The sequence below is a fragment of the Pinus tabuliformis genome, chromosome 4_2 (genome assembly GCF_031772625.1).
Source record: "Pinus tabuliformis cultivar Carrire ecotype Pingquan chromosome 4_2, CPIR1, whole genome shotgun sequence".
NCBI lineage: Eukaryota > Viridiplantae > Streptophyta > Pinopsida > Pinales > Pinaceae > Pinus > Pinus tabuliformis.
In genome coordinates, this window is record NC_142304.1 from 397,565,301 (window position 1) to 397,592,863 (window position 27,563).

The 27,563-nt window shown below is 39.9% G+C and overlaps 2 protein-coding genes across 2 annotated transcripts in view; one reads left to right on the forward strand and one right to left on the reverse strand.

Annotated features, from left to right (window-relative positions):
* The window catches only part of LOC149169626 (rRNA (cytosine-C(5))-methyltransferase NOP2C-like), a 251,675-nt gene that overhangs the window by 114,768 nt on the left and 109,344 nt on the right, over nucleotides 1–27,563 (reverse strand). Inside the window, exons 4-5 of the mRNA XM_089427134.1 lie at nucleotides 27,433–27,533; nucleotides 26,868–26,949 (exon numbers count right to left, since the gene is read on the reverse strand). Of these exons, the coding sequence (XP_089283260.1) occupies nucleotides 26,868–26,949; nucleotides 27,433–27,533 (183 nt within the window). The remainder of the gene's footprint in view (nucleotides 1–26,867; nucleotides 26,950–27,432; nucleotides 27,534–27,563) is intronic.
* LOC149169627 (uncharacterized) lies at nucleotides 18,897–21,826 on the forward strand. Its single transcript, XM_089428060.1, has 5 exons — nucleotides 18,897–19,044; nucleotides 19,145–19,286; nucleotides 19,415–19,588; nucleotides 21,361–21,492; nucleotides 21,670–21,826. The coding sequence occupies exons 1-5, from the start codon at nucleotides 18,897–18,899 to the stop codon at nucleotides 21,824–21,826; spliced, it is 753 nt and encodes a 250-aa protein (XP_089284186.1).

A 27,563-nucleotide genomic window follows, 5' to 3' on the forward strand; every position in this document is an offset into this window, starting at 1 on the left:
CTGTCCTGTAGTCCCTGCCTCTGATGCCCGCAACGCCACTGCCCACTCTATGTCTCCCTTCTGGAAGACTGCCTGCATCCGATGAGCCGAAACAGTCTGAGGCGGATACGTGTGCTGTCCCCATATCTTCTCATGCCTCTCTGTCTTCTCATCATCCCACTTCATCTCTAGGGTCTTGCAATCCGTCGTGACCTTCCCTAGAGTAATAAGCCACTAAACACCCAATATCATGTTGGTGTCCGGAATATCGACCACGAAAAAGTGGTCAATCAATGTGTAGGTGCCCATCGTCACTAAAAGCTCTGGAACATAGCGAACACACATCATGGTTTGATCTCCTGGGACCAATATTGAAAACCCATCGAAGCTCTCTGTCTGAATACCTCTCCGCTCAACCATCTGTGCATCGATGAAGTTGTGGGTTGCCCCACTGTCAACCAAAACTGATACGCGTTGGCCACGTACTGTCCCTCGTACGCGTAGCGTCAGATACTTGGGAACTCCTCGCAACGCTGCAAGGGCCCCTCCAGTGGGTGCAAAAGATGCACCACCTGCTGCTGGTGGTGGAGGTGGCAAAGGTCCCTGTATGGCATGGCTATCTCCTGCCTCCACATCCTCCTCGTCATCCTCTTCTCCACTGCTCTCGGAGAAGACCTCAATAAAATGTGCTTTGCCAGCAGCACATCTATGTCCTGGTGCCCATGGCTCCTGACAGGTGAAGCACAACCGCTTCTTCTTCAGCTCCCTCCCGACATCATTGTCAAGCTATACTCGTCTTGGATTCCCCTTTGGAGGTGGAATCCTCACATCCTTCCCCTTAGACTGAAAAGTTTATCTCTGGGGGTAAGGTGTCCGGGTCTTGGGTAAAACATCCTATAAGTCCCGGGTCCTGCTGATAGCGTCCTGGAATGTGGCTGGTCTAGTGGATCGGACTAAACCCCGAAGTGGCTATGCTAACCCCTCAACATACATATAGACTCTCCGTGTTGTGGATAGGTCTGGCACCATCACAGAGACCCTCAAGAAATCTACAATGTAGGTCTCTGGGCTCCCTGTCTGTTTGAGCCTTGTCAGCTCAACAAAATGCTGCTCTGGATCCCTCCAATCGAATCGCTCCATCAGTCTCCTGGTAAACTCGGCATATGCCGTCACCATGGAGTGTCCCAGTGTAACCATCCCATGAAACCACCAATCCTGGGCCTCACCATCCAAATGCAATGTCACCACCTTGATGGCCTCTGTCTCCGACATCTGGTTAAGCTGGAAATAAATGTCCAGCTTCTCCACCCAAGACCTTGCTGAACTGTTTGATGAGCCATCAAACGTAGGCAAGTGGAGTCTACTCGCTGCATGGTGGGTGTCACCATCATGATAATGTCGGTACCCTCCGTGATGGGCGCGGGGTCTACTATCCTGCTGGAGCTTAACAAAATCACGGAATGAGAGAGCTTCCCTGAACTCCTGCCCATAGGCCTGGTACTATGCAAAATAATCACCCATGTGTCCAGGCTCTACCTCCTGCTGGGCTACGGCCCCCGTGTCTGCTCCTAAGAAAGTGGGCATGGTAGAGCGTGTAGGGACATGTGAGACCACCTGCTGCGCAATATCACGCTACTTTGGCAAATGGTGGGATGCACCCGATCCCTCACCAACCTGGAAAACCCGTGGGCTCTCACGCTGTCTAGCCTCTACTGCCATGAATCTCTACCCCATCACCTCAATCTGCCTTGACAGATCCTACACTGATTTGAGGAGCATATCCGCAAATCTCTTCCCATCATCATCTGCCATTAGAGCCTCTTGCTCTGCATCCACCACCGGCTCCCTTTATTCTGTGTCCACCACAGGCTCCTCCTGTTCTACGTCCACCACCGGAACACAGTCTCCCTCTCCGTAGGTATTCTCCAACCTACGCCCAGCGTCTCTGTATCTCTAACCTCTATAATAGATATAGGTTTTCTCCCCCGGTGTCATGATTGCTAGCTCCACAGGCTGAGACAAATCTATGCTCTGATACCACTGTAATATTCCTAACCCAGAATATTCCTCAAACCCTAGCAAAAACTCCAACCAAATATATGCAAAGGATATAATAACCCAGAAGTGACAAAACAACAGTGGAACAACATATAATAATGTAAACCGGAAAAATAAGCAGATACACAAGAAATGTAGCGAGAAATGCTAAGCCATTTTATTATACTAAGCAATAAAATGAGTACAAGAGGTGATTAGATAGATGGCACCTCGACTTGCACAAATCAAGTGAAGAAATACCTCAGAATGATAAGAATAGCCTCTCTACGTGGATGTCGCTACTGCTAGAAAACAAATGATGATTTGGGGCTGCTCCCCTCCTCGGAAAAAGCTAAAACTCTGGATTCAGGCTCTACTCAAGAAACCCAGAAAAACCCAGAAAGCTTTCCTGGAATGGCCGACCCTCGAAAAACACCCTCTTGAGGTTCTGTGCAGTTCCTCAATGCCCTACCCTGCCACTAAAGAAAACCCCTCTAAACTCTGCCTGAAACACTGCCTGAAACCCTGCCAAAAATCCTCCAATGAGACAAGAGATGGACCCCTGCTCAATCTCCCAGCATAGATCCACCTGCAAACCCCAATCTAGCACTACAACCAAAAAGAATTGCGTCCCTCTCCAAGTGCTACGCAGTCCTCCAAAATGCTAATGAAATTGCTGCTGAAATGTTGATAAAACTACTTTTGAAATACTGATGGAAATACCTTGCCCGAGCAGACACTCGAAGTCCCCCGGGGCTAACGGTGAGATCTATGAACGGAGACACTCAATGCACTAAACAGTGCTACAGACCAGCGAAACAGCCCACGTGCTCAGAAGTCGAATCGACTAGTTCAAAATGCACATAACTGAATGATCCCAAAATGAGGGGGGCTCCTCTCTATTTTATAGCCTCTGCCTCTCACCATCCCTAGGCTCACCTCCTCCTGCGTGATTCTCCTCTTGCCATGTGTTCTTCCCTCCTGCGCAGCCCCTCCATGTGTCTGCGTGGGCCCCATTTCTGCGTCCCCCTTTGGCCCCCTTGGCTCCTCCTTAAGTCACAACGTTGTGCTACTAGGAAGTGACTTTTTATTCTTAAAGTGAGTTATGTCCCCCGTCCTCACCTTTTTATTTATAAATAACTATAGAAAGCAAAAATTGAGCAAAATTGAATATTCCAATTAGCCATGGCTAATTAGGAATATTACAATGGACAAGCATGTGTCCTGGGTCCAGCTTCCAGAGTAATATAACCAACATAAAACAAATTGCAGTCTGCAGAAGTGTTGGCGTCTATGTTTTCCCACCAATAAGTTAATACACATAATTTTCTTTATGGCATTTATAATATGACACTATTTAAAATATTTATTTATAGAAAAAACCGATTATAGTTGTAGGCTGCAGCTGCTCCATTTGGTATTTGTTATTTTTAAATGATGTTTTTAAAAGCTAATTTAATATTCAAATCTGGCATTTGGCATTAGTTATTTCTAAATGATACCTGTAAAAACTATTTTAATATTTAAATCATTTAGCATTTGTTATTTTCAAATCATTCTTTTCAAAACTATTTTAATATTCAAATATTGTATTTGGCATTCGTGACTCAATATTATATTTATGTTTGTTTAGCTGCTATATTAAAAATTAAAATAAATATTTATGTTTGCTTAGCTGCTATAATATTTATATTTGCTTAGTATTATATTTATTGCTAATATACAAGGGATGGAATTTCACTATAAAATATTTAATATTGAAGAAATATCAATAAGATAAAAATGATTATTTATTGTAAAAAATAAAATTGAAAAATATAATCTCTAACTTAATTATTAAAAATTAGAAATGTAAACTTGAATACAATTTATAAATTATAAATTTACTTTTAAAAATCAACCTCTAAACTTATTTTTTTAATTTATTAAAAATATAATACCTCTATTGTAATGTGTATGTTTAAATTTTGATTATGTTTTAATTATATGAGTTTTTAGAGAACACAAGTATTTGACATTATAGTCATTCTTTTAAATTTTGGAAATTGTAAATTATGCATCCCTTTTTGTATTTGCAAATTGCAAACTACTATGGTGTATGTTTACATTTAACTGATGTCATTGATAATTAGATGCTATAGTATGATTAAGTTATTCATGTATGCTTACCAATCAAAATTCTTACTCATATAGTTTTATTGATTGATTTCAATTTTTTTATTATTTTATGTCATATATATGTATATATATGTTGAAAAATATGTATAGTCGAACCTAATGTCAAACCTCATATGAACCTCATCAGAAAATTTGAATTCGAATCAAACCTAATCGTTGTCGAACTCGAATTCGAACCTGAACCGTGTGACATAGGGTTCAGTGACTTGAGTCTCAAACTTCTGAAGGTATTCTTCCCTAATATGCCCTATTACTTCATTTGGTGCTCCACATGGCTTTACATGGCCTCCTATCCCAACCAAATGTTGCTTGAACCTGTTAATACCCCCTCCTTCAATAGATTTTTGGCAATATTTGCAAATCATTTTGCCATCAATCATATCACAATGAGCCCATGCAGTATCCTTGGCTTTTGGAGGCATGATGACTACTACTTAGCTCAAACTCTCTGTTGTTCCACTACTCCAGCAAAAACTCAACACTCTCCAAGCTCCCAATCAAACTCACAAAAACTCCAAATGAGATGTGTGAGGCAAATGAGGGGGGTGAGCTCCTTTTAAAGGCTTGGAGAGGGTGTTTTTGGCAGTGTTGATAATATCGCCGAAATATCGGCGATATTCGCAAATATCGCGATATTTTCGGCGAGCCGAAATATCGCCCCCGAAAAATCGCGATATTTGCCTGTTTTTAATTTCGCGCGAGAATTCCGATATATCGGCGATATTTTCTAAAATATCGCGAGACGACAGCAAATATCGCCGGCGGCCTGTATAAAACGGTTTATGAGTTTTTAGAGTCGCGTCATTTCGTTTTTGTGGTCGCTGGAGACGGAACCGGTCGAGGGTTTGGCTGCGGAGGGTTTGGCTGCCGAGAACAGGTATCTATCCACCCAAACCACAGATCTATCCACTTATCACTGTTACAAACTTACATCCATCCGAAAATCTCATAGGTATAACCGTATATCTGAATTTTTGACGGTGTAAATGCTGTCTATTAATTTTTAAATATTTGAGGTGAGCCGACATGAGTTCTTCTCGTTGTTTGGAGGCTGACTTCAGTGTTAACCACTATTTCTTCTAGTTCTAGGCTATAACAATACGTGCCAAGGTCTAACATTTGTCATGATAAACAATGAACATTGTTCAATGTTTACACTGTACAGTGTACACACTGCTGGTATATATGGTGATCTAAACCATTCTAAGACAGAGCTTAAGGTTGTCTAATGGTAATCAACAGTGCTTTTCACCACATACAAAGAAGATCTGTCTCAGCACTGTAGATGGTCCTTCCGCCAGATCTTTTGGTGACACGGTATTGACTAGATGTGTTATTGCTGTAAGTTTCAAAAGCTTTTAAATATTTCCCTTTACTCAAGTTTCAAAAACACCAGAATTTGAAGTCTTCTTGTACACCTGTTCCAGAGGACAATGACTAAGCCATGATACAATATGTTGCCTGCAATGATCATTTAATGTTGCAACATTTAACTTGAGGGATTTGCCAATACAAAGTAATCCCCAAAAAATCATTGGAGAAGAATTGAAGGACAGTTTCCAACTTTCTTTCTGTTGTTACTCTCTTCTAGAACTTCAACAAAAGATGGACCCCTCCCAGGAGGTCTCATCACTATTCTGCATATTATAGAGTTAAGTGAGAATAGTATGCCACTGCTCTAGATTCAAAATTGCTTGTAATCTAATACTGAGACCAAGGGCTTTAAACAAGTTACCATTCAATGGTTTTAAACTTTTAATTTTTAAATGAGTTGGATCTGATCTAAATATCCAGTTTGAGATTACAGACATTTCTTTCATTGAATTTCACGGTTTCCTTTATCTTGGAATGTAACAACCCCTTACTATTTTCATGTGAAATGAGGTTGCTGTCCTAAGGAATGATATCTAAAGCACTTGATCTGGTTAATCATTAAAACTTGAACATAATAAACAGCATAATAACCTATGATACAGATATATTGTTTAATGATCAGTCTTGCACATCTAGAACAGCCATTGGTGATTGATTTATGGTCTGATTTGGAACAGCTATTGGAACTCTGCATAATGATGAATGGTTTATAATTTCCTTCTATTATTCCAGTTGGGAGTTATTATCTGTTGTCTACTCTTGTCTCAATATAACACAGAGATATCTCAGATTCTCAAATGCACCTATAGAACTTTGTTAAAGTTTAGTCCATTTGTCTTTGAAGAATGAGGATTTGATATTGAGACCTGCACCCATGGAATTTCGTAAATTCGTATTACTTATTAAGTTACTAATTCCAAATTTTTTTTGGTGCTGTAGGTTTCCTTTTGAGTTAGCCCACTACAAAATACAAATATGCCAAAAAACTTGGACCCATTTTGGGAGTATGGGATCCCTGATGGTGGGACAAATCGTGCATATCTTTCATGCAAATTGTGTGGGGACAAGATGACAGGTGGGGTTACACGACTGAAATACCATCTTGCTAGACTCACTGGACATGATGTTGGCATTTGTCAAGTTTCTAGTCCGGAGCTTATACGAAAAGCTCTTGAGGCAATTGAAGAAAAGGACAGAAAGAAGGAAGAGGCGGAAAGAAACAAAGCTGAACGTGCAGGTAGATCTTTTGGGATATCTTCTCCTGATTTTGATGTTCAGGGTAGCGGCCCTACTGGCCCTAGTGGGAGGGGCTCCACAACTGGCACACCATCACATGCTAGCGCTACTGCTAGTGTGAATGCGAGGTCATCATTTTTTGTTCCACGAACAGGAGCTGGAGCACAACCTGGCATAAAATCGCTTTATAAAAAAAAGGAGAAGCAAGAAGCAGATAGAGTCATGGGGAGGTGTATTTTTTGGAGCGACTTACCTCTCAGCATCACAAAAACCAATCCATTTTGGCAACCAATGTGTGATGCTATTGTTGTTGTAGGCCCAAGGTACAAAAGTGCCACATATGAGGAGTTGCGGGGGCCAATACTTCAAGCAGAAAAACAGGACATCAGCTCTAGATTGGCGGAGTTGAAACAGACATGGGAAGTCACTGGATGCACAGTGATGTCTGATGGTTGGACAGATAGGAAGGGTAGGAACCTTCTAAATTTCTTGGTACATTGTCCTAAAGGTACCATGTTTATTAAATCGTTGGATGCATCAGAACATATCAAAGATGCAGCAACGATATGTGAGTTGTTAGATGGGTTCATTCAGGAGATTGGTGTGCAGAATGTTGTGCAAGTCGTAACAGACAATGCAGCTAATTATGTGTCTGCCGGCAGAATGCTTATGGAGAGGCATCCCACATTTTTCTGGACTCCATGTGCAGCGCATTGTCTTGATTTGTTGCTTGAGGATATGGGGAAACTCTCCTTCATCAAGGAGGCAGTTGATATGGCTAGGAGCATCCCCAAGTTTATTTATAACCATGCTTTTGTTCTTAGCCTTATGAGGAGGTTCACTAGAAACAAGGAGTTGCGGCATCCTGCCATCACACGTTTTGCCACAACCTTTATTACTCTTCAGTCTTTGCTTCGATGTGTAACAACCCTGCTAAATTAATCCATTTTATAAAGTTTTAAACTCTATAATAAAACCAATTATGTGGGAATTTAAAACTATAAGTATGATAAGTTATATATATAATTTAAATTTAAAACATATATAAGTTTAAATTTTATAAAATATATAACTTAACCTTATAATATATATATATATATATTAATATTACAAAACATGTAATTGAATTTTATAAAATAGGTATATATATATCTAACTTGTATAAAGTATAAATGTGATAAAGTATAAATAAAACTTTATATATAATGCTATAAAGTATAAATGAAATTTTATATACGATGTTATAAAGTATAAATGAGACATTATAGAAAGGAATGTTATAAAGTAAGTAAATTAAAACTTTACAGATTATGAAAGGTGTATATGCTAAGGTCAATAAATTGATTCATGATATTCTATACAATAACCTACCTATGAGTCACCCCAGCCCATTAATAAAAGCGCGTCCGAAGCAGCTGGGTACTTATTGCTGAACGCAGAAGTCAGTGAAAAAAATATCCCAGAGCCTTCAATGCGAGGAAGGCGGTGGCTGCAAGTGGGAGGGCGGCCACCGCCAGACCAGTGATTAAATAGCAAGGCCTGAACCTGAAGTGGGGGGGGAAAAACCAGAGAGATAGATTCATCAGCAGGAAACCGGGATGAAGGACTTATCAGTGGAAGAGCTTAAGTGATCTGAGTTCTGGGCACGGAGGGACAGAGAGCCTCTGTGGAGAGCTTCTCTGGATTGAGCAACCAGGTTGCTCTGTCTGGTCGGGTGGTATTGGCCATCTCGAAATTGAATCAAATCAGTCAGCAGTTCAGGATCGCCAGTTCAGTAACAGAATCGGAAGTCCGCCAGCAGTTCAGGTAGGTGCAGCTTACAGTTTTATGCATTATTGTTTTCAAATTTTATGTGTATTTATATGGTTGCTGTAAATTCGAAATTAGGGCACTACACATGGTATCAGAGCGCAGTTTTAAACTCTGCGGCACCTTATTGGCCTACACCTGTAAAAAAAAAAAACACGCTCCTGAAATCTCAAATCCTTGCAATTTCTCATCACGGTCCTCACAAACCCGTATCTGGCATCGATTCTATCGTTTTCTGGCAGAATGAAAAGTTCCACGTTCTGTAAATTCCACGCATCGATTTCTGAAATTCGCCTCTCTATTAGCTACCTGTTTCTGGGCAATCTGACAATTTCAGGTTGTTCTCTATCACTGTTCATAACACAGCCATCGGTTCAGATTGTCTTTCCAGCATTATATTTACCTCAAAACATGGTCCAAAGGGCATAGAAAAGGCTGTCTTGTTTTAGTTCCTGGCAAATCCCTGATGTCCATACCAAAGTCTATCTAAACGGCACCACAGTGCAGGCATTATCAATGTACGATTCAATATATATGCAATGGCAAGTGCTCTTCGTATGAAATTCGCCTTTCTATACCGGCGCTACCATCGAAACGGGCTTCGGGAGATCGAACCTCCAAGACCACAATATCGCCGTCCAAATTCGAAGAAGAAGCGGCCATTACGGAAGCTCAGAAACCGGCGTTCGTTTTCTCTCAGACAAATGCCTCAATTTCGCATCAAGATTAAGCGCATCAGACTCGTCATCGTCAAAAAGAAAAAAAAAAAAAAAATATATATATATATATAAATATAAAATAATATAATACACGCCAGAAGGAATTTATGTCTAAATTGGGGATCGAACGCGGGTCTTGTGTGCCCAGGTGGGACTTTACACCAACAGCCAAACAACCATTTCCAAATAACACGCGCATTATAGGTTTTCCAAATTGGGGATAAATAAAAGGATATCGGGTATCTCCAGTACCACTGTGTCTTATCGTGTGACTGTCTTCAGGTTTATTTTGCCGTTGTGCATGCTAGGGTATAATACGCAGTTGGTTGGTGAACGTATTTGACGGTTACAATTTCAGTTTCTTTTATTGCTGCAAATTCACTAAATTAAGTTGCTAGGATATATAAAAGTAACATGGCGTCAGGCCCATCCGAACTCCACAAAACCCAAAACTATAATGCCGCTGTCAGGGCAATAACCTTAGATCTATCCTTAGTGCTTTTCACAATCGATTCTCCAGTGGTTATCTATGTCTATTTTATATGCGTGGTAAATCTCTATATATTGACTTTCAGCTTTCTCTATTTCCTTCAACATAATTGTATTTACATGTCTATAAATTTGGTCATCTATCCATGCCCCCTCCAAGACATAGAGGAGCCGTCTACATTAAATATCTGCTGACCTTCATGATGCGTGATGTTCAATATGATGTGCTGTTGTGAATGTATTGAGCTAAATTTGAATTTCAATGAAAATAATTGAATAAACTGGTGTTTGTATAAAAATATGACTATGTTTATATTACTTACGTAAAGTTAATACATCAATTTTAACCTACAGGGATGGATGGCTAGCCCTGCACTGTTTACAGTCAGACATAGGCATACACATAAGTTCATAACACGTGTGTGTACATGCGTGTTTATTCTGTGCACACATATACAAATGTAGATGTTGAAGTTAATTCAGTGTTACAGAAGTATCTGTGTGCACTGTGAAAATAGATATAGTGTATAGGTGCAGTGATGATGTGCAGTCATGTAGCACTGCCATATATAAAGTACAATGTATGGATCATGTGATATAGACATGCCCAGTCATGATAATTATGATTTATACTTAATATTTCAGTAGGCAATATTATTTTAGTTACTAAGTTAGGAGTTAGAAATGCAAAACTCTGTTCATTATTGGAAAATCATAGTCCATAGCTGTAAAACTCTAACCAAGAGAAATAAACTATCCACAAATCATATCCTCTGCTCAAAGAAAGAAACAATGCACGCAAGCAAGCAGCTGTCCTCTGTTTAAAGGTTCACTGCCTGTGCTCTCCATCAGAGAGAAATGCTGTTAACTCCTTAACTGCATGCCCTAGATTATTCGTTCTTTTCATGAAAGACAGTTAAAACTTTTAAATAAATCTAAGCCTCCTCTTACAAGTCAGTTTCCATCACAGTTACACCACTGCTGCACCTTCACTGAAATCATCCCTGTTGTACCTTCATTGAGGTCACCATTGCTGTACCTTTATTGAGATCATAACAATGTGGTCTTTATGATAGCTACACCGAGATAAGGATCAGGACCTTGTCTTCATAAAAGAACAAGATCATGACTGCTATTTTCACCAAGATCTTGACTGTGTCTAGAATGCCAAAATGTATAACTGTGAGGTCACAATCATGCCGAGATTGTGACTGTGTAATGCTAAGAGTGCCATATACTTAAATAAATTAAGTTCAGCAATTAAATTGAGTATGCATAATGGTAGCCATTAAAAACTATATGTTATAATAGTGGTTCATGTTTTAATCCATGGCCAGCTCATATCACTCATTAGGCGCTTAATATTAATATATATATATATCAAACTGTTGTGAAATAATATATTTTAATGTGCTATAAAAGTACCTCAAATTCCTCTGCCCAGAGCAACTGTAGCGTTGATCTGTGCAAGCATTAAAATCAGTGCTCACCTGTATAAGGGTGTGACATTCTGCCCTTAGGTTTTTGTCATGGCAGGAAACCATAAGTTAGCACACTTCCATCACCTGAAGGAAGAACTACTTCTGAGTTGATTACTTCTGACTTTTGGAATTTCAATTAGCTAATACATGCTCCAATCAGTGGAGGCACCGGCATGTTAGAACCAATAGCAAACTGCTTGCAATTTATTGCCAAAATTGTCAATGCTGGTAATCATACAAGCTAAAGATTTAATCCATACCCTTGTAATTTATTCGGGGTATGGATACGGATGACCCCCCTTAAATGTTATAGTCAGGTTGAGGTATGACAGTTATGTTACCGATGTACATTGTAAACGAAAAGCTAACGTTTTCGTTCTGGGGATGTTATTAGGTAAATAAACTTTGGATGTCTTACCTTAGGGGCTAATAACCATGCACTTCTGCATTATTCATTTTTAGAAAACCCTGCATTAGGACAAGGAGGTCGCGTGGCCACCCTCCTTGACCTCGGTACCAGTAAGATCCGCCTAGCGGGTAAAAATAGCAAAACTATACCCGTTTTAAATGTGAAGTTGCAAAGAAATTGGTGTGTTAAAATTTGGTTATCCGCCTCAAATTTTTTTATATATATACATTTTATTTGTGTTCAGGGACCATTACGATGGTAAAGACGTATGAGCGACGACGACGTGACCAGGCAGCATCATCACCATTAATGCCGCCACCGTCACCATCGCCATCCCCCTCACCCTCGTCACCACCAAGGCAACCGTCAACATCAAACGCTCCAACGCCAGAGTTGACTGTGATAATGAACTCTTTGGAGGCCTTGTTGGAAACATTAAAGGAATCAACTAAGGCTAAAAACAAAGAGGAATTTCAGCATGTAGCCACCAGTTCAGCGGAACCACATAATTTGGAGCCCAGAGGATCGAGAGAAGACATCTCTAGAGAGCTTCAGAAAATTAGACTCCCAGAATTTTCGGGAGGTCGAGCTGGTGAACGCGCTGAGGCATGGTTGGAGGGGATGAACCGGTGCTTTAGGTTAAGAGAATATTCGCCTTCAGCAAAAACAAAAATTGCCGTGTTTCAACTAAAGGAAAGTGCCCTGATTTGGTGGGGAAACCTGGAAAAGCAGCTACACCTTACATCAGACAACGTTCCTTGGGATCTGTTTGAGGAAAGGTTCCGCGCGAAGTATTTACCTCCATACTTTCAACAGCAGCAAGCCAGAGCCTTTCATACACTAATTCAGGGAAGTAAAACGGTGGAAGAGTACGAAATAAGGTTTATGGAGCTGGTAAAATACATTCCCTACTTAGACTCTGATGAACGTCAAGCTGAACGCTTCATATTTGGGTTAAACCCTCGCATCAGAGCCTTGGTAAGTATGTGGAAACCATCATCGGTAGCCGAGGCAGTCGAATGTAGCCGTTATGCAGAAGAACACCTTGGAATCAAAAAGGATATAGGGCCAGCAGGGCCTTTACAATCAGGACTTCCAGGGAAGGCTCCCCGGAACTTTTTCAGAGGAGGTAGCTCGAGGCCACCTTACGGTAACAGGTTTACCCCAAGTATGGGGACAAGAGTTCCCATGGCTGTAAACACTATAGCTGCGGAATCGTCCAGCACCAGACCATGGGCACCGCGAGGGACTACCGGTAGAGGAAGGGGTGCGAGAGGAACCAACATGGGAGGACGCGGCTCGTTCTCTAGAAATTCACACCTCGATTCAAGAGGATCAGCGCAGCTCAATTGTTGGGGATGTGGGGGGCCGCATTTCCAGCGTAACTGCCCAGAAGCGTCATCGGACATATTGCAAAGCACTGGGAGGGAGCCGATATCAGCCAAGCGAAGTAATCATAGGATTCATGCAGTAGTCAACCACGACCAAGCAGCCCATCAATCCACTGTAGTGGAATCTTCAGGTATTATCAATGGTGTAAAACTCAAAATCTTATTTGATACTGGTGCCACAGATAGTTTCATTTCGTCATATGCATTAAACAAATGTGGGCTGGCAGCTCGTAGACAAAATGATTTCCACCAAGTGGAAATGGCCTCAGGAGAACTCCAAACCGTGGGCTTGAGTGTGGATCAATGCAAAATTGACCTAGGGGTCTGTTCGACTAAACTAAAAGTCTATGTCACAGCCCTAGGGACGTATGATCTTATCATAGGTATGGACTGGCTGGAAGCTCACCAAGCATGGGTAGATTGTTATGGGAAAAGGATTTTGGGCTTAAATGATGAGGGAGAAGTAATCCAAATTCAAGGAATTAAGAGAGAAATTTCTTTGCGCTACATTTCGGCAATGCAGGTGAAGCGTTGTTTAAGAAAGGGTTGTCAAGCTTATGCAATTCACGAAGTAAGCCAGGAAAAGGGACCATCCTTAGAACAATATCTGGTGCTAGCCGAGTTCCCGGATGTATTTCCAAAAGAACTACCTGGATTACCCCCGGTAAGAGAATTGGATCTCACTATTGAATTAAAGCCAGGTACCCAACCGATCTCTAAAACACCTTATAGAATGACAGCTCCAGAACTTCAGGAATTGCAAATCCAGTTGAAGGAACTACTCGATATAGGGCTTATTCGGCCCAGTACCTCACCTTGGGGCGCTCCTGTAATTTTTGTGAAGAAGAAAGATGGATCCTTAAGATTATGCATAGACTATCGGGACTTGAATCGAGCTACAGTAAAGAATCAATACCCTATGCCGCGAATCGATGATCTTTTCGATCAAATGAAAGGAGCTTCTGTCTTTTCAAAAATTGATCTTCGATCAGGGTATCATCAGCTAAGGATTTCTGAAAATGATATCTCTAAGACAGCATTCCGGACACGTTTTGGGCACTATGAATTTACTGTGGTACCATTTGGGTTAACAAATGCGCCAGCCGTATTCATGAATCTTATGAACAGTGTTTTCCGTCAGTATCTTGATAAATTTGTACAAGTCTTTTTAGATGATATTCTCATCTATTCCAAGAATGAAGAAGAGCATAAAGAGCATTTGCGGTTAGTACTGTCCTGCCTTAGAGAACGTCAGTTATACGGAAAACTGTCCAAGTGTTCCTTCTTTCAGGAAAAGATTCATTATTTGGGTCACATCATATCAGGTGAAGGGATTTCAGTAGATCCTGAGAAGGTAAAAGCGATCATGGACTGGCCAATACCGAAAAATGCACATGAGATACGAAGCTTTATGGGCTTAGCAGGTTATTACCGGAGATTTGTGGAGGGATTCTCCAAAATCGCGAAGCCAATCACAACCCTCCAGCGTAAAGGTGTTAAGTATGAGTGGACCGAGGAATGTAATAATGCATTCTCTGAACTCAAAAGACTACTCACCAGTGCACCAATCCTAAGAGTCCCTGATATGGGCAAAGACTTTACAGTATGTACTGATGCATCCAAGCAAGGGCTGGGTGCAGTATTGATGCAGGATAAGGGAGTGATAGCTTATGCTTCCAGAAAGCTAAAGCCTCATGAAGAACTCTATGCCACTCACGACTTAGAGTTGGCCGCTGTAATGCTAGCTTTAAAGATCTGGAGACACTATCTGGTGGGACGAAATTTTACACTTAAAAGCGACCATCAAAGTCTACAATATTTGTTCACCCAAAGAGACTTAAATGCCAGGCAAAGGCGATGGAGTGAATTCCTAAGTGAATATGACTTCGGAATATCATATATTAAGGGAAAAGAAAATGTAGTAGCCGATGCCTTAAGCAGGAGACCCCGGATATTTTCTCTCATACCCATTAAAGTGGACTTAAGACAACGAGTACTGGATCGTCTTATAAAAGACAGTTGGTATTTAAAGGTGAGGGCAAGTCTTGAGGGGATTAAGGCAAAAGAATCTAAGTTCGAGGGTTATGAACTAGAAAGCGATCGGATCTTGCGATTCCATGGAAGGATGTACATCCCTGATGATAAAGATCTTCGAGATACCATCCTCAGGGAAGCTCACAAAGCCGTATATTGTGCTCATCCTGGAGTAGGGAAAATGTATGCGGATACCAAGAAACTCTTCTTTTGGGCAGGCATGAAGCGTGATATCGCTCAATTTGTTGCAAAATGTATGGAATGTCAGCAAGTAAAGGCAGACCATTGTCACCCAGCGGGTCTCTTACAACCCCACGACATACCTATGTCTAAATGGGAGACCATCTCTATGGATTTTATCACTGGACTACCTCTTACTTCTCAAAGACACAATGCCATTCTGGTAGTGGTGGATAAATTAACAAAAGCGCCCATTTTATTCCGGTAAGAGATACTTATGATGTTGCTGACGTAGCTCGAGTATTCATAAACGAAATTATCAGATTTCATGGAGTACCTAAGAAGATTATATCCGATAGAGATTCGCGATTCACTTCCAGATTCTGGACGTGCATGCAGACAGCCTTAGGTACTCAGCTAAATTTAAGCACGGCTTACCATCCTGAGACTGATGGGCAGACTGAAAGAGTAAATCAAGTACTTGAAGACATGTTGCGGATGTATGTAATGGATCAGCAATCCCACTGGGAAAAGTATTTACCCTTGGTTGAATTCGCATACAACAACAGTTACCACAGTTCGATTGGGATGCCTCCATTTGAAGCTTTATATGGCAGACCGTGCAGAACACCGTTAAGTTGGGACAGGTTAGAAGATCGAGTGATAATAGGACCAGAATTAATCCATGAAATGGAAGCGCAGGTCAGACAGATTAGATAGCGATTAAAGGAAGCACAGGATAGACAAAAGAGTTATGCTGATGCTCACCGATCTGATAGGAGGTATGAAGTAGGGGACCAGGTCTTCGTCTGCATCAAGCCAAATAAAAGTACTATTCGATTCGGAAAAGGGACAAAGCTGTCACCCTGATTTATAGGACCGTTTAAAATCGTGGAAAGAGTTGGACCTGTTGCCTATCGACTTGCCCTGCCACCTCACCTGCATAGAATTCATAATGTATTTCATGTTTCTGTGTTACGACATTATGTAGCTGATCTATCTCATAACATCCAGTGGAAAGAATTGCAGGTATCGGACGAGGGAGTCATAACGGTCGAACCGTTACGTATACTGGAACGTAGAGTCCGACAGCTGAGGAACCGCCTGGTGGACCAAGTTAAGGTCTAGTGGGACAAGTATAGTCCTAGATCAGCGACTTGGGAAAATACAGAAGACATATGTCAGAGATACCCTAGTTTATGTCCATTTTGAAGAACTTTACACTATGTTTAGTATATATTTACTTCACCTCTGTCAGAGAACCAAAAACATTTGAATGATTAGTGATAAACATGAAACTTTGCGCCATAATATATGTTTAAATTCCTGCTGGTACGTGGATACCAAAATAATATATGTTTAAATTCCTGCTGGTACGTGGATACCAAAATAATATGTGTTTAATTCCTGCTAGTACATGGATACCAAAACAATATATGTGATTATATTACTAAATTATAAATGTTGAAGTAAAGATAAGACCGTCAAATGATCTTACTTCTGGTAGAAATTGAAACAATATAAATCTGTTTTATTTTATGCATGTCAAAATGAGCAATTGAAATAAAAGACAGGAAGTGAATACATCCTATAGAAAAGTCAGAATACATGCATAGAAAATAACAAAATTCTATTATGCTATAGTATCATATGTAGATAGTACATGAGTTATTTTGAACATGCTGATGCACATTTTACAAATGCTGGGTAAGTGTAAGATTGCAGATAAACTTGCAGATAAACTATGATTGCAGATAATTGATCCAATTTTCGAGATGACCACGTGATGACAGAACTCAGATCAGTTAAAGCTCAAAGTGATTCTATGATAGGGTAGTAGCCCTGATACTATTGGAGGGGTGGAGGTGTTACCCACCGTTTATCCTCCGAAACCTGGAGTCATGGGAGGACTGTGCGAGTCACGCTCCCCTAGACGTGTGATGATGACTGCCGGATGCCTACTGGGAATCAGGTCGGTATAGCCGACGCTGTTACCTTCGTGTTATGAATGGCTAGGTCAGTAAATTGACGCCATGGCATACTCTAGTAGAGGATGGATAGGATGGGAGCAGAAGAGATTAGGAAGGATAGGATGAGTTTGAATAGCTTGGGGACCTGAATAGAAAAGGGCATGTCCGTTAAAACCTTGAACCTAAAGCTCTAACTTCGGGACGAAGTTTTCAGAAGGGGGAATGTATGTAACAACCCTGCTAAATTAATCCATTTTATAAAGTTTTAAACTCTATAATAAAACCAATTATGTGGGAATTTAAAACTATAAGTATGATAAGTTATATATATAATTTAAATTTAAAACATATATAAGTTTAAATTTTATAAAATATATAACTTAACCTTATAATATATATATATATTAATATTACAAAACATGTAATTGAATTTTATAAAATAGGTATATATATATCTAACTTGTATAAAGTATAAATGTGATAAAGTATAAATAAAACTTTATATATAATGCTATAAAGTATAAATGAGATTTTATATACGATGTTATAAAGTATAAATGAGACATTATAGAAAGGAATGTTATAAAGTAAGTAAATTAAAACTTTACAGATTATGAAAGGTGTATATGCTAAGGTCAATAAATTGATTCATGATATTCTATACAATAACCTACCTATGAGTCACCCCAGCCCATTAATAAAAGCGCGTCCGAAGCAGCTGGGTACTTATTGCTGAACGCAGAAGTCAGTGAAAAAAGTATCCCAGAGCCTTCAATGCGAGGAAGGCGGTGGCTGCAAGTGGGAGGGCGGCCACCGCCAGACCAGTGATTAAATAGCAAGGCCTGAACCTGAAGTGGGGGGGGAAAAACCAGGGAGATAGATTCATCAGCAGGAAACCGGGATGAAGGACTTATCAGTGGAAGAGCTTAAGTGATCTGAGTTCTGGGCACGGAGAGACAGAGAGCCTCTGTGGAGAGCTTCTCTGGATTGAGCAACCAGGTTGCTCTGTCTGGTCGGGTGGTATTGGCCATCTCGAAATTGAATCAAATCAGTCAGCAGTTCAGGATCGCCAGTTCAGTAACAGAATCGGAAGTCCACCAGCAGTTCAGGTAGGTGCAGCTTACAGTTTTATGCATTATTGTTTTCAAATTTTATGTGTATTTATATGGTTGTTGTAAATTCGAAATTAGGGCACTACACGATGTCAGTTCGAGTTGAAGCAAATGTTTGTGTCTGATGATTGGCGTGCTTGTAGATACAGCAGGAGACCTGATGGGAGAGCCATTGAAAAAATGGTGTACTCTGAGACATTTTGGCGTGGAGTACAAGAAGCATGTGCAGTTAGCGAACCTATAGTAAAGGTTCTTAGATTGGTGGATGGAGAGAAGCCTGCAATGCCTTATTTGTATGAGGGCATGGATAGGGCCAAGGAGGCCATTCGTTCCTATTATGCAGACAAGGGTTCTGCTGGCCTTAATAGGCAGATGATGTTATGGGATGTGATTGATAGTCGGTGGGCAAGGATGCTTCATCGACCCATTCATGCAGCAGCACTCTTCCTCAACCCTGCATTTGCATACAAATGCAAATTTCGTTTTGATGGCGAGGTGATGGAAGGGCTCCATCCCTGTATTCAGAGGATGGTACCTGATTCTGAGCTTCGTAGCAAAATCAAGCGCGAGGTACAGAGTTATCAGGATTGTGTTGGCCTATTTGGCTTTGATGATGCCATTAAGGAAAGGGCCCTCTTCATGCCACGTAAGTGACAAGTCATCACTCATTAGAAATTAGAAATTTGAATTTAATTATGTTTTAACTTTTAAGTTTTTGAATTTTTTATTTCATTATTTTGTTGTAGATCTTTGGTGGCGAAGCTATGGTGCAAGGGTACCAAATTTGCAAAATTTGGCTATACGAATCTTGAGTCAAACATGTAGCTCTTCAGGGTGTGAGCGCAATTGGAGTGTATTTGAGAAAATACACGCCAAAAAGCGCAACAGGTATAACTTTGAACTCAAGCCTTCAGTTGAGCAATTACACTTATTGTAATTTTTAATTTTTAATTTATGACCTTCAAGTGTCAAGAGTCAAGAGTCAAGACTCATTACTTTTTTTGACACTCTTACAGGTTGGAGTTCGCACGCCTCAACGATTTGGTGTATGTGCATTACAACATCCGACTTCGAGTGAGGCAAATAGAATCACCAGTGGATCCAGATGCCATTTCCTTAGACAATATTGATGTGTTGTCTCCGTGGAGGGTGGAGTCTCAGGAGCCCATATTGGAGGAGTCACCTTCATGGTTAGAGCCAGTGGCAGATGATCCATTAGAGCAGGGGCAGCAAGAGGAGGACTCAGAGTCAGAGGAGCAGCAGCACTTAGAGGAGGAGCAGGAGGAGCAGGAGGAGGAGGACACTGCGGGAGCATCAGCATCAACACCATCTGCTATAGATATAGGAGAGCATAGCTCCATGCCTATCATTCATTATTTGACATTAGGTGCAGAGGCAGTGTCAGGGCCTTCTACTACTAGGGGCAGGCCTGGCAAACAGCCCATCATGTTTTCCCGTAAAAGGGGGAGAGGGCAGTAGATAGATAGCTGCTAGTTTTATTTGTTATGCTACATGTAACTCATGATGATGAGATACTTTTATTATTATATGTGATGTTATTTTGTATTGGTTCTCCACATTTGAGTCCTTGAATGGACAATTATCAGGGATTAGCACGATTTGGTATCGCCTTTGATATATCATTTCTATTTGACATCATATATATCAGTGTTTTCTTCATATTTATGTGCCAATGTGTTTATTTCATGTTGTTATTGCTTTATATGTTTAAAAATCTGAAAAAAATGAATATATTATGCATTTTTTATGCTTGCTTTTGTTGTTTAAATTCTGAACATGAAGATGTTGCTTTAAAAATTAAAATAGTTTCTTGAGTGTTTGCTGGGCACTATATAGTTATACTCATTTAATGCCAATTTTTTGTTTTTTTTGTGCCCTAGGTTTGAATTAGTTCACTACAAATGTCAAATATGCCAAAATCCTTGGACCCATTTTGGGAGTATGGGGAGGCTGTTGGTGGGGCAAATCAGGCATATATATCATGCAACTTGTGTGGGACCAAGATGTCAGGAGGGATTACACGATTGAAATACCATCTGGCTAAACTCTCTGCATATGATGCAGATGTGATGCCTTGTATGGTTTCTAGTGCAGAGGTTATACAAAAAGCTCGTGAAGCAATTGCTGAACAAGACAGAAAGAAAGCTGCTAGGGAGAGGCCAATGGTCTCAGATAGATAGCTGCTAGTTTTATTTGTTTTGCAACTTTTGCTACATATAAGTTTATAACTCATGATGATGAAATACTTTTAAAGTTTTATATATGTGATGTTGTTTTGTTTGAGTCCTTGATTGGACAATTATCACTATCAGGGATCAGCAGGATATGTGATGTTATTTTGTTTGAGTCCTTGATTGGACAATTATCAGGGATCAGCAGGATTTGGTATCGCCTTTGAAGTTTGATGTATCATTTCTATTTGACATCATATATATCAATGCCTTCTTCATATTTATGTGCCAATGTGTTTAGTTCATGTTGTTATTGCTTTATATGTTTAGAAATCTGAAAAAAATGAATATATTATGCATTTTTTATGCTTGCCGATATTTGCCGATATTTTGCCGATATTTTCGCCGATATTTCCGATAAGATATTTTCCGGACCCTCGCCGATATTTTCCCGATACCGATATTATCAACACTGGTTTTTGGAGGGAAACAACCCTTATTATCCCTCCAAAACACCCTAGAAGCTTTCGAAATTGCATTGTGTGGGTCCTCTGTGGCCTTCGCAACTAACCAGTCGGTTTAGGACAGAACTGGCCAGTTTGACCATAAACCGGCCAGTTTTACCATAAACTGGCTAGTTTCGTCCTAAACCGGTCGGTTAGCACTGGTTTTTGTGATTTCTGGGCAAAGTAAGGGGTCGAACCCGGTTTTTCTGCCGGTTTGACCGGTTTCTGGTTCAAATCGATCAGTTTTTAAAACACATACTACAGCACTCAATGTCCTCGCAAGAAGGAAAAGGAGGAGAAGCAAGATCAACAGGCTGCATTCGCGGAGATTGACATGTTGCCCTCCAAATTGGAGGAAAAGTTTGCCATGATCACCGAGATACCTCCACGAGTGAGGTGGGGTGATTTGGTTTTGTATCCCCAGAGAGCTACAGGATGGGCAGGATTCTTGAGGAGGTCCACCTCATGAATCAATACCTTGCTATGAGAGCCCATAGCATGCAGTAGCAGGATGGATCAGTGGCAGTTGGTGCAGTTAGGTGCCAGAGTGACAGATGCAGTAGCTAGTAGCAGGTCAGATACTGAGCAGCGCAGTGCAAAGTTGGCAGCAATGCAATTGGCACAAAGCAGAGTCAGCAACAACGCAAAAGCTTCAATGACAGTGCAGAGTCTAGCAGCAGTCAGGACTCAGGTGACAGATGCATCATACAAACCACAGATGGTTCAGTAATTTTGGATTCTTTTCCGTTGCAATTGTTGCAATTGCAGCAACAACAGATGGGGAGGGAGTTGTAGTGCAGATGCAGTGTTGGCAGCAGTTCAACAAGGCCAGCAACAACACGTGTAATGACCCATTTTGGATTTTGAGCAAAAAGGTATTAGTAAACATACGATATATGCATATGATAGCTACATATGCATACATCGCATGTCTTACACTAGTATACTTATTAAATAATTACAAAAGATGTTTAAACGAAGGATAAAGGGATTAAGTACCTAAAATCATTAAGAAGGGAAATATTACCTAAAATTCAACACTCTCAAAATATATATATTAAAAGATTTTCGTAAATTATAAAGTTATTAAATAAAATTACACTTCCAATCCTGTTAATATAAATATGTATAAATATTCATTTTTAATTTAAATATTCTAATTAAAATGTTAAAAGTTAAAAAAAATATTAAATGTAACAAACATTTGATATATACCTAAGTATAACTATTCATTGTATTTAAAGGATATAATAAAAAATGTAAAAAGTTAAAGTTATGTATACCTTCTTAATATATATTCACTTATATGAATAAGCACTTGGAGGTTACACGTAAATACATGACTAAGCAAATAAAATCTGGGGAGGGGTGGTGGATGAGATGACGACCGCTTAAGAAAACTATTTATCCATGTACACAGGGAGATCAAGGAGGAGGGGGGGAGAGAACAGTGAAGGAAATTAGGAACTGAAGACTGAGTTGATGAGCTAAGAGATTGGAATTGAGAACCGACGATTTGAGCAATTGTTCTTGAAACTTTTGGGCACAGGGGTCAGAGTACTTCGATTTCAAAGTATTTTGTAGCTAGGTACCAAGGATTGTACCCAGTTTGGTTGGGAGGTTTTGGTCATTTGGTAAAAAAGAGCAAAATTGGGAACGAGGATAGCCTGGGATCGACATCAAATTCAAAGAAAAACAAACAGGCATTTTCCTAAATTTCACTGTCTACAAAACTAGAAGTAATTTCATAATTTTCCATACTTAGAAACCCTAGAGCACAGATGCAACGTTTATCAGAGTTGCACAGTGGTTGATGGGTAGAAGTAACCAGACATCGACAGCGTAACAGGAGGTGGTGCAAAGATAGGGTGTTGTTTCGGTGGGTTGTAGCACTAGAACACATTCCTCGCTAAGAGGGAGTGTTGATTTTTGTAGCATCGATTGTGTTCTAGCCACGAAATTTGGTGGAGAGGGTAGAACAAATGTATTCTCCAAAACCCAGAAATCGTTTCTAGAAATTCCACCTAGGGACGACTTAATTAAAATAATTATTAATGGTGCCTAAGTCTAAACTTAGGAAAACTAATTAATTAAAGGGTATTAATTAAGTCATGGTGAGAATTTTCTAGAAGAAGACATGGATTGATTTCTAGTTAATCTTAGCCATCGATTATGTTTTAATCTTGGTCGTTGAAAACTAACAAGAGATTATAAGAAGAAATTTGATGGGGTTTGGAGAACACACTTGGAGCCACCAGGTTTTCGATTATGTTGGGAAATTGATTTTTAGAGTAACAGCTATGAGTTGTCGGAGGTGATTCAGTAAAGTTGAAGTAGTGAGAGAGGAGCAGAGATAGTAAGGCTCGAAGGAAGTTTTTCCAGTCCAGTGAGTGCATAGCAGAGAGATAGAGAATTCCATAGAGAGGTTGATGCAGTGCAGAGAGGCAGCGCAGAGATTTATAGGGAGATCTGTATTTCGCTGAGGAGAAGTTGAAATTTAGTGTCAGGAACCAGACTGGGAGCCCGCAGACCAGGAAGATCGTGTTTCCAGAGTAGCAGTTGATCAGTCAGCAAGAGAGACATTGGTCCAAGCTGGGTGACGCAGAGGCAGCAAGGAGCAGCTCATCTTGAGCCAAGGTCAGTGTCGAATCACCGGTGGAAGTGAGATTTTTCTCACTAGACTTCTGTCAATCATTTTCTCTGTATGTAAAGCTAGATTTGATCTTCCACAGATTTGTACTCAGATTTACTACTGCATAATAATAAAACCCTCGGTTGTTGCACTGGTTTTCCCAAGTTGGGTTTTTTCCGGGGACATTGGTCCAACAATAACGGTATATTATTGTGTGTGTGCATCTATTCTTCTTGCGTTTTATTACTTCTACATTATTGTATTTGTGAAGGTTGTAGTGTATTAGTTTCGATATTTACCATAGAATGCAGTAAATAATTTGTTCAAGTTATTTAACAGATAGAAGAAACTTAATCAGTTGATGCAGTAGGATTTGGGGTCACTGAATTTTCACAGTACTAATTGGCAAGCTATCAAATGAGGAGAAATTTTTTCTCTTATAAGTTACCCATTTTTTGTGGGTAATAGGGCCCCTTACATCTTTGGCATTCTCTTGTGATTGGCATTTCCTTTCTTTAAGGACACTCATGCATGGCTCAAGCTATGGCCACGAGAAGCATGTGGCGCTTTACAAGTAACACAGTTCTGTGGGGGTGAGTAATAAAGTCCAAGTACATCACAGACACCTCTATGATAGACTAGTTTTGCAATCCAATAAAGACGATAAATAATTGTTCGATCATATGGAAGACCCTTGTGACCTCATTTCCTAAGATTCGCAATTGGACAGCTTGGAGGGTGAGAAAAGGGAGAAGGTTATGCACAGGCAGGGATTCATGGATAGGAGCAGAGGACTCCTTCCACTTATCGAAAAATTTAGTCAGAGCTCTCGAAGCACAAGATGTTGTTCTTCTCATGGATGTAAAGGCTCAGTAACCCCAAGCCTGGGGTAGAGAGGGTTGGAAATGAGTTATGTATTTGGGTCTTGTAGGTGAGTCAGTTGACGAATGGGAACAGTTTGTCAACTTACTTTGTACCACTTTCATTCGCCTTAGTGAAGAGGATGAGGATACCCCCTCGTGGTCTAAAAACTCGGCAATAAGAGAATATACAATCAAACAAGGGTAACAGGTTTTTTATGACTCTCAAGCCCCCAGGAGAAGAAATGGTGGTGGGGCACCCTCTGGAGACTTCCATGGCCTTTAAAAGGAAAATCCCTTCTATGGTTAGCCCTCAATAACAAAATTCTCACCTAGGATAACGAAATGAAGAGGGGCTGGATCGGGCCCAACCATTGTTCATTGTGCAAATCTGAAGCATACTCAGTTTCTCATTTATTTCTTACATGTTCATATGCAGGGTAAGTTTGGGGCCAAATAGCAGCAGAGATCAATCTTTCGGCAGTGTTGGTTTCTCAAGAATTCGAAATTTCTTTTAAAAATTGGGAGGCAACGAGAGAGCTGAAAGGGTATGCAGCCTTCTCATGCCTTCTCATCTTAGGCATCCGGTGGGCTTGCAACCAAGCAATTTTCCAGGTTAACTATGTTCCTTGGGAGATGACGGTCTATATGATTATGAGGTGGATGAAAAAATATCAAACAAAACCAAAGTAGGCTAAAATTTGGAGGCTCGAAATGTCTCCAATAGATAACAGTGTGTCATGGGGCTTTTTCGACAGGGCATGTCAAGGGTCCCCTCCCATCACACGCATTGGAGCAGTTTTGTTCCTCTTCAAAGCAATTTTTCCAAATCATCTTTGCAAGTGACCGAGGCACCAACACTAGAGCAAAAATTTTGGCACTATATTGTCGGCTACACCTACCAAAATTGAAACAATTGAACAGTATACAGGTAATGGGCGACTCCAAGGTCGCTATAGATTGGGCCAATAACAAGATTTGGATCGCAAATGAATGACGGCGGCCCCTCCTCCAGGATTTTTGTGCAAGTTTAGAGAGCTTCTAGGCAGTGGTTTTAAACCATGTTTATAGAGAATTAAATCATATTGCAGATGATCCTTCCAAAGCAGCGCTCCAGCTAACCACAGGAACTTTTTGCTTCACCGAATTCAGGAATGGAACTGAATTGGATGAGAAGCCTATCCACTTTTGAAGTAGTTGATCCTCCTCGACAGCAAGAAACGGTTTTTGCAGAAAATCGTTTTGACAGGAAACTGATCAGTACAGAATTCGTAACAAAGATGTAAGTTGTGAAGCTCAACTGAAAGACTGCGTAGTATGGCCCCTATATATGCACAGTCTTCAGACAGTCACATGTATTTCTCAAAGAAATAAAGGATGTTTTTCATAGAAAATATATATATATATAGATAGATAGATAGATAGATACACAGCTCATTTGTCATGTGTATTTCTCAAAGAAATAAAAGATATTTTTCATAGAAATATACATATATATATATATAGAGAGAGAGAGAGAGAGCACATTTGTGCCTAGGTTATTGCAGAATTTGGGTTTCTCTTTGGTTCCATTCAATTCTCCTACTTTCATTTGTAAATATCAAAATGGTATTAGAGAAAATTTGAACTTCCTAAACCATAGCTGATCCATAGAATTCTTAGTAGTGGCATTGCCTCGAGGGCTACAAAAGTAGTGTTTTCATAACATTGTTCTACTAGGATTTTTCTTGGGGTTCTAGAGGAAATTTAGTGGTAGAAATATTTCCTTTGCCAAATTACAAAACTTCTGATCCTATGTTACAATAAAAATCATTCTTCTCTTTTCATCTAATCGCTATATATCTAACGTATTATATGTATGGGACATTAAGTTGAATAACTGGCCACTTTTGACAAACATCCATTGGATTGCAATCTTGCAATGGATTATTTCATCAAGTGCATTGTGTGATCAATCAAATTTGTGACCTGATTGAGACAAAGGAGCACATTTTAGAACATTTTTTGTATATATTAAAACGATCCCATTCATGTCAGATACAATTGCAACAATAATGCATCAAAATCATTCTTTTCACTTGCTATGCTTTTATAACTTACAATTTATGAACTTCAATTTTAAAGAAATGAACCCTGAAACAATGAGCTTCAAATCAAATTCAACTCAAACTCGACAAGTCGTTGGGCATGCTTCTATCTATATGCAAAATAGTTTAATATAACTGACCAAAAAATGATTTTTAACTGAAGGCTATGGTATTCTAAGAAACTATGCATACCTGTGGTTCGAGTGCAAGAAATTTGTATGTATCTAGAGCATAGCGAACTAGTGCCTCATTTTCCCCAGGGTTAATTGTGCAACTGCCAACACATGAAATATATGACAAGTTCAACACTCCAAACAATGTAAAATGCAAATGACAATACACATGCAAAAAAAAACATTCTAAATTGTGCATAGGCTATAAATATTAAAAATGTATGTCCATGTATGTGTGTGTTTGTGTGTCTGTGTCTGTCCGTGTTCTGAAAGTCCATATTTTTTTCCTTGGAGAGCCTTGTGTAAACATATTTCAAGACATACTTCAAAGAATTTAATGCCTTGTTCTTGCAAGCTTCTCCAACCTAAAGAGCATGCGAAAAATGTGTCCCAGTATGACCCATATTCCAATGATAGCTGGTTTCCTTTCCTCAAAGGAACTTAAACTACATTTCATTAACCAATCTAGGCCATAAATTCAATCCATAACAATGATAATGTATTCTCATGGATACTAGCAAACTTATTTGCATAATTTAAGCCTCACAAAATTATGCAAGTTAGAATTTAAAATGTGGACTTACGTGGAATAAACAATTATTCCTCCAGAACGTGCAAGTTGAACAGCTTGGTCAAACATCCTTCTTTGATACCTACCATGCCCTCTCAAGCTTTCAAGAGTTTCCTGACAACAATCGAAGACTGGGTTTACTCA

Bases quoted from the DNA above. Each gene is read 5' to 3' on its own strand.
- LOC149169627 (XM_089428060.1), top strand. From the start codon at position 18,897: ATGGAAGGGCTCCATCCCTGTATTCAGAGGATGGTACCTGATTCTGAG. The intron at 19,287-19,414 runs GTATAACTTTGA...ACACTCTTACAG, and splicing joins CACGCCAAAAAGCGCAACAG to GTTGGAGTTCGCACGCCTCA. The intron at 21,493-21,669 runs GTGGGGTGATTT...AGCTAGTAGCAG, and splicing joins GAGATACCTCCACGAGTGAG to GTCAGATACTGAGCAGCGCA.